The sequence below is a fragment of the Phragmites australis genome, chromosome 2 (assembly GCF_958298935.1).
Source record: "Phragmites australis chromosome 2, lpPhrAust1.1, whole genome shotgun sequence".
NCBI classification, from domain to species: Eukaryota; Viridiplantae; Streptophyta; class Magnoliopsida; order Poales; family Poaceae; genus Phragmites; species Phragmites australis.
Window position 1 is genome coordinate 51,785,936 of NC_084922.1, and position 7,321 is coordinate 51,793,256.

Sequence of the window (7,321 nt, forward strand, 5' to 3'; positions counted from 1 at the left end):
TTGCCGGCGGTCGAGCTTTTGGGTCGGCCTACGGGCGGGGCCCTGGGCTGGCTCGACGGGGACGGCCTCGCACCTCCTTCTCTTTTTCTTTTCCCGCCTGTCAGAGCAGGAAGAACTTGGTTGATCGGCGACGGGGCGTGGAGCGTGCCAAGCCCGCGCCTTTGCCGCCTTGGCGCACTTGTCGGCCAGAGCGAAAAGTTCCGTAGTGGTCTTGACCTCGTGCGTGCCTAGCTTCTCGAGCATCCGCTCGTCGTGGACGCCCTGCCGGAAAGCAACGATGACAGCGTGGGGGGTTATCCGCGGGATAGTGTTGCGGACCTGGCTGAAGCGCTGAATAAAGCGCCGCAGCATCTCCCCCTCCTGCTGCTTGACGGCGTGAAGGTCGCACTCCAGGCCGGGGCGCGTGAACGTGCCCTGGAAATTAGCCACGAACTGGTGGCAAAGATCATCCCAGGAGCTAATAGACCCTGGGGGTAAGTTCATGAGCCAAGAACGGGCAGGGCCCCTCAAGGCAACATGAAAATAGTTAACCATCACCTTTTCGCTGCCACCAGCCGCTTGGACGGCAGTAGTGTATATCTGGAGGAACTCAACGGGGTCGATGGACCCGTCGTACTTCTCTGGCAGGTCGGGGCGGAACTTGGAGGGCCATTTGACCCGGCGGAGCTCGCTAGTGAAGGCACGGCAGCCGGTGCCGGACCCTGTGGTGCAGGTGTCGTTCTTGGGCGGTGAACGCCGGCGAGCCGGGGAGCCCCGGCGATCATAGGCCGGCAAAGAGGAAGCCTGGTCCTCAGCTTCGGCCTCCTGCCGGGTCTCCCGCTGGAGCTCGAGAGTGACGCGCGCGTCTTCGACGCCTCTCCGCTCATTGAGGTGCAAGCGGAGGTCGTGGGCTCCAGACGCGGCCAGGGGGGCGGCGCTCCGCCTGGAGGCCGCCTGGCCAGCGCGAGCGCCACCTGACGATGGGCTGGTCCCAGCGGCGCCACGCTGGGTTGTGGCGTGAGAACTCTCGGCCAGTACCTGGTGGCGGGCAGTGCCGACCAGGGCAGCGACTTCCTAGAGCCAGCGGCCCTCCGGGGTTTCCGCAGTCGCTTGGACAAGCGGATGTCTGAGGAGAGCGTGCGCTGCAAGCAGCGCGCTCCCGGGGCTGGCCTCGCCGAAGGCGAGCCTACGCCAGAGAGGCGCCCGGCGCTGTCCAGACGCGGACCTGGTGGCAGGAGTTTCGACCACAGGCTGGGGGTCGGATGGTGCACCGGCGACGGCTGCAGCGGCCCTGCTGGGCCCGGCGCCCTGGTCCCCTTGGGAGGGGAACGCCGCGCGCGCAGATCGCGGCTGCTGCTGGGACGCAGCAGCGGCTGGAGCCTCCTATGCGAGGGGCTGCATTTCCCCGCTGGAACTGGAGGCGGAACGCAGGAGGTGATGACCACCGGCCATTTTTTTTTTTGCGGAAGAAAACAAACAAACAGATTCAGGGATGCTTCCCCCCTACCTGGCGCGCCAGCTGTCGGAGGATTAACTCCAGTCGCAGGGATCCTGCGAGACCCCTTTTTAGAGATTCGGCCGGGGGATGATCCTGAGTCTGTTCCTTGGAGAAATAAATGGGAATGAATGCAACAGCCGGTGGTGGTGGTGTGGTCTAGTTTAAGAAGAAGTAAATGCACCGGAATTTAGACAGGTTCGGGCCGCACGGGGGCGTAATACCCTACTCCTGTATGGATACTATAACTGTCCTGAGGAAGTCCCTCAAGGATGTTGCTGATTACAAGAATCTTGATCTATCTAAGAGCCTGAGGCTCTTTGTTCTTCGACCTATCTAGTGCTGCTCACTTCTCGACCGTGTTTCTCTTGCGCTGTGTTCTTCTGAGCTTAAGGATCTATTCCAGATGCATTCAGCTATGTGTTCCGCTCTCTTCTCTCTCTCTACGGATGCATACAGCTTCTCCTCCTCTTCTTCTTGTGCCGCCGGCCCCTTCAAATACCTGCCAACGGCGATACACCCCGCACGGGAGGGCGCGAACTACAAGGCACCACAAATGGAAAGGGCGTCATCATTTCCTCTGGACGATGTGACCGGGGATGGAAAAATACAGCACACGCCCGGTCATCCGTCACCATAAATGCCAGGGCAACAGGCGCCGTGGAGAGGGCCCACCGGGCAGCCGCAGAGCGGCCCGGCGTGCCCGCCCTGTCTTGTTCCCCTGCCATAGCAGCGCGGCAGACGGAACGCCTCGACCCTCATGATGTTATCCTGAGACAGGCCGGATGGCACGGGACGGGACCCGTGTATTTAATAACCCCATGCCTCTCTGCCAGAACGTGGCAGGAACTGACGCTGACCGCGGCGGGAGCAGTTGGAGGTGACAGGCCACGCACACTCTTTAAATGCCGCCTCGGGCCTTTGACTGGCTGACACCTCATCGGTGGGCCCCTCAGGGGCCTCCACCAGGGGGCTTTCTGGGTCGTCAGGGTACCGAGTGCTCGGAGGCACTGTTCACCTCCCCGAGCACTCTCTCCTGAGAATGCCCTTTCTTGTCTTCGGGGGACCGAGTGCTCGGGGTACTGTTCACCTCCCCGAGCACTCTCTCCCGGGCACACTTGTACGGATCCTCGAGGAACCGAGTGCTCGGGGGCTGCTGCACGCAGCCCCGAGCACTCGGTTCCTCGAGGATCCGTACAAGTGTGCCCGGGAGAGAGTGCTCGGGGAGGTGAACAGTACCCCGAGCACTCTCTCCTGGAACTTCCTTTGGTGAGTCCTCGGGATACTTGGGTGCCCAGGGGCCACTGCCGGCGGCCCCGGGCACGTTTCTCCCGGTACTTAGCTCTTCTGGTCGTCGGGGAACTAGGGTGCTCGGGGCTCACCGTACACCTCCCCGAGCACTTTCTTCCCGGTACTTGGATTCTGTGGATCATCGAGGAACTGGGGTACTCGGGGGCCACCGACTGTGGCCCCGAGCGCCTTCTTCCGGGACTCGCTCTTTCTCACCTCGCGGGAGAGACTCCGCGGGATGGCGCCATGTGGTGGATGGCTGGCCTGGCCTCGGGATTCGGGGACCCCCGGTTCCTGATATACCGACAGTATGTATTTCATAATTCATGTGCAATCCGTTTTAATTGGATTCACCCAAAAACCCTACGTAAAATTTGAACTAAAATTCTCCAAAAAGACTACTTTTATAACTTGTAACAATTGTTAGTAGCTCAAATAAATTTCCGAAAATCCGGGAAAATTCACTCAACATGTTCAGCTTAATTCCAGGACCAGATTTTTTATATAATGAGTTCCAGGACCAGTTCCATCACATAAGAAAGGTGCGAGTTCCGTAAGATAGAAAATTTATTTGAGGTCCTAACAATTATTAGAAGTTATAAAAGTAGATTTTTTTATAAATCTAATTAAAATAGGTTGTATATGGATTATAAAATATGTATAAATATTTTTAAATTTTTTGAAATAACATAAGACCACTGTTTTAAATAAAAAAAACAAAAAAATGAATTAAACTATTAACACTACTCTTGTCCTACCGCCAGCGGTAAGGGACGGTAAATATCTATTTTTAAAATATTTTTATCTGATGTCTATTTATTTAATTATTTATATTAGCAAATATAAAATAAAAAAGCTCGAATAACAGGGCCGCGGCACCTCCTTCCCGAATCCGAATCAAACTACTCCGACGAGCCCGCCTATAAACATGCAATCCTCGATTCAGTCTCGACTCCCGAAGCGCAGCTACCAAATCTATAATGGCCAGGATCAGGAGGACGCGCCGCCGCTCGCAGTCGCCCGCGGAGGCTGGCGGCAAGGACCGCCTCAGCGCGCTGCCGGACGACCTGCTCCGCCTCATCCTGTGCCACCTCGACACCCGCACGGCGCTCTCCACCGCTGTCCTCGCCAGGCGCTGGGCGCACCTCTCACGCGAGCTTCCGGCCCTCGAGTTCACCGTCTTCGACGTACTCCCGACGCGCTACCTCCGGACCGTCAACCTCCGCCGCCGAGCCCGGGCGCGTGGCGTGGACGTGGACAAGTTCGATGCCGTCCTCACGCGCTGCGAGCTGCGCGCCACGCGCGCGTTCATCGACAGCATCAACAGCTTGTTGAAAGCAGATGGCAGTAGCGACGGCGACGGCCACGGTGGTCGCAACTCTCGCCGACGCGCCAAGAGCCTCCGGCTCGTATTCTTTCCGACGGACGAGGCCGGCTGCGTTGACATGATGATTGCCACCGCCGTCGGCGAGTGGGGAGTGGAAGACCTCGAGGTTGCCGTCTGCAGGACGGCGCCCCGCGATCACCCGCCGCCTGCATACAGCTTCCCAGACCATCTTCTCGACGACGAGCGCCACCGTTCGCGCCTGCGAGCCCTGTTACTGGGCAACTGCGAGCTGCCGCCGCTGCACCGGTACGGCGCACTCCAGGAGCTCGTCCTGCAATACATGGCGGCGTCCACTCCCATGTCCTCTTACGACACGGTGTTCAACCTCTGCGGGCTCCAGGTGCTACACCTCATATGTTGCCGCGGCACAAGTGACATCCTGGTGGTCAGCGCGCCGGGCTCGGGACTCAGGGAGCTCGTCGTGGAAAGCTGCTCGTTCCAGACGATCGAGCTGCGCGCCCTCCCCGAGCTCGGCTGGTTCGCGTGCCTGGGCAGCACGGTGGAGCTCCAGTTCGGTGCCGTCCCGCGCCTCACGCACGTCAACCTCAGGTTCTCCTGCAGCGCGCGCGACCCTGCCTACGACCCACCCCACCACGTGCTCGGGTTTCTCCTCGGAGACGCGCCGGCCGCGATGACGAGCCTCGTGGTCCGGTTCACTGGACCAAGGAGATGGATCGTGCCGCGACCCCTGGACAACACGCTGCACGGCCTGAGGGAGCTCCTCGTCGCCGACGTACCGTCGTCGTGGGACGTCTCATGGCCGCGCCTCCTCCTTGAGGCCGCGCCGGCGCTCGAGGTCCTGTATATCCACGTGGCTCCCTTGGAAGAGCATCAGAAGCCTGGGTGCGACATACAATGGCAGTCATCAAAGTTCCGGCACAGCAAGCTGAGGGATCTGTTCATGGTTGGGTTCACGCAGGCATGGCGCCAGATACGCTTTCTGAGGTATCTCGTGAAGGTGTGCGAACCATTGGAACAAGTTTTTCTCTTGAGGGATTGGCACATTGAAGACCATGGATTCTGGGACTGGAGGGTGGTCAAACAACGAGAATACTCGTGGAGTGAAGTAGATCAAAAGGTGGTTGAGAGACAGATTAAGTATGGGAGATCTGGGTCCAAGCCTCACGTTAATGTGTTCTTGGAATAATGTATTTCTTCCCGAATATACGTAGCTGCTCTTAGAATAATTGAATTTCCCACCCGCCGGTAGATTTTTACAGCGTCGCGTCTTCCTTAGACTCTAGCACCATTTCGTCCTCGCTCAAGCAAAAGCAAAGAGCACACATATCGCCACAGCCTCCACCAGTTAAAATCTAAGACGAGTTGCCCACTGCATGTCCCCTTACTGCATGTCCCCTTAATGAATGCTCGCTCTTTTTTCCCCATAGAAAAAGGAGATGCAACAGAGGCATTGCTTCCATTGTCGGAGGTGATGGCAAGGAGGGAACTTTGTTAAAGCTGCATGAAAACGAACAAAGCAGCAGCGAATGATTGGTGGGCCACGAGAGAAGAGAGGCCACCATAGCGAGGAAATGAGAAGAGAGGCAATAAAGATTTTATTTTCATTTAACACAAACTATAATATTAATTATATAGAAATGCCGCCACTTTTAAAACTTCTGCAAATCTACCACTGTGTCGTAAGCGCAAGTAGCGGCAGGAGGGGCTGCCGCGCCCTTGTGCCCGCGGCACCGCCTATATTTAGGCCAGTGTGCTGCCCTTCCATCTCATCCGGCCATTTTTTGGGAAAAAAAATACAATATATGGATTTACAAAATTTGCTATGGAACGGAACGACATTCATATTTTCAATTTTCCTATGGAATGGGACATCAAATTTAGAGTGTAGATTTCGATGTTCTATTCTACAGTAAATTTGAAAATATGTTTTGTTGACCATTCATAAATCGATAAGGACAACTCGGAAAGCATTGGGAAAAATCATGACTCAGCGTGTGGGAATGCAGAGAGGGACATAGGATTTTTATACATATTCAGACCTTTCGGAGGATAATAACCTTACGACATGTCTGCGATCTTGATTCGAGTATGATCAAAGGAATACAATATTCTAGGAACACCATGTAAGACCCTCTATGAATCTTTAGCCACTACTACAGAAATAATTTAGTGGGATGTTCCTGTACAGACGGTTCTGTGGAACCATCGACTGTTCAAAGATTATCACATACGACTCTAAACAAGAACCATCTGTGATAATGACGAGACCCCTACGGGAGTGAGGGGACGCTTTTAGTACAGACGGTTTCTATTGCAAACCGTCTGTATTAGAATTACAGACAGCTCGTATTTAGAGCCGTCTGTAATAAAACTAATATCACAGACGGTTCCAAATATGAGCCGTCTGTGATATTAATATAGACGGCTCGTATTTGGAGTCATCTGTAATAAAACGAATATCACAGACAGCTCTAGACAAGAGTCGTTTGAGAAAATAGCCGGAGGGACGTGGGACACTTTAGTACAGACGCCTCCAAACATAAAGCTGTCTATACTGTTAGAACAGTACATCATCCTCTACCTCCGGATCAAAGCAGAACAGTGACGCCTGAACAGTGCGTGTCTTTGGCTGAGTCGTTGTATCCATTTTTTTTAGTTGAAGAAATAAAATTATTCTTGCTTCTGCATTGTGCAATGCATGTGGCAAACTGTATCCATTATGATATCTATCATTGTGGGTTTCCTATGAATTCAGGGATTGCTGCACTCATAAAATGTATCTGCACGTTTATGTCGCAGCTGAATTTTGTTATGTTGTTGCCGCCTTTCTAAGAATTCACCAATCAACTATAATGACCTGATTTTTCTGTTGTAGTAATGGTTTCTTATGCAATTCAGGCCTTTGCATACTTCTGTCACTAGCATTAATATTTTAGTTATTGGTCTCAGCAGGTTGTTGGAAACTTCTATTGCTACTAGGCATTTATCTGTGTTTGGTAAAGGCCCTTTTGTTGATGCTTTCTCTGCATACTCTGGAAATGACAAATGAAATAGTCCATTTCTTCAGAGGGACATTCAACGTGTTGGGCATTGATAATGTAAGTTGAATGCACTGAATTGCACATTCATTTGGCTAAGGTGATCTTATCTTGACATGCAATGGGTATTATATCCCATTTAGTTGTAAATTTACTTTAGTTGCAAAACAT

General features: G+C 53.8%; 1 protein-coding gene across 1 annotated transcript; it reads left to right on the forward strand.

Annotated features, from left to right (window-relative positions):
- The first annotated feature begins 3,722 nt into the window (after positions 1–3,722).
- On the forward strand, positions 3,723–5,555 carry LOC133910269 (uncharacterized). Its single transcript, XM_062352783.1, has one exon. It carries the CDS (start codon positions 3,745–3,747, stop codon positions 5,296–5,298), a length of 1,554 nt encoding a protein of 517 aa, XP_062208767.1. The 5' UTR covers positions 3,723–3,744; the 3' UTR covers positions 5,299–5,555.
- Positions 5,556–7,321: the final 1,766 nt, after the last annotated feature.

Bases quoted from the DNA above. Each gene is read 5' to 3' on its own strand.
- LOC133910269 (XM_062352783.1), top strand. From the start codon at position 3,745: ATGGCCAGGATCAGGAGGACGCGCCGCCGCTCGCAGTCGCCCGCGGAG.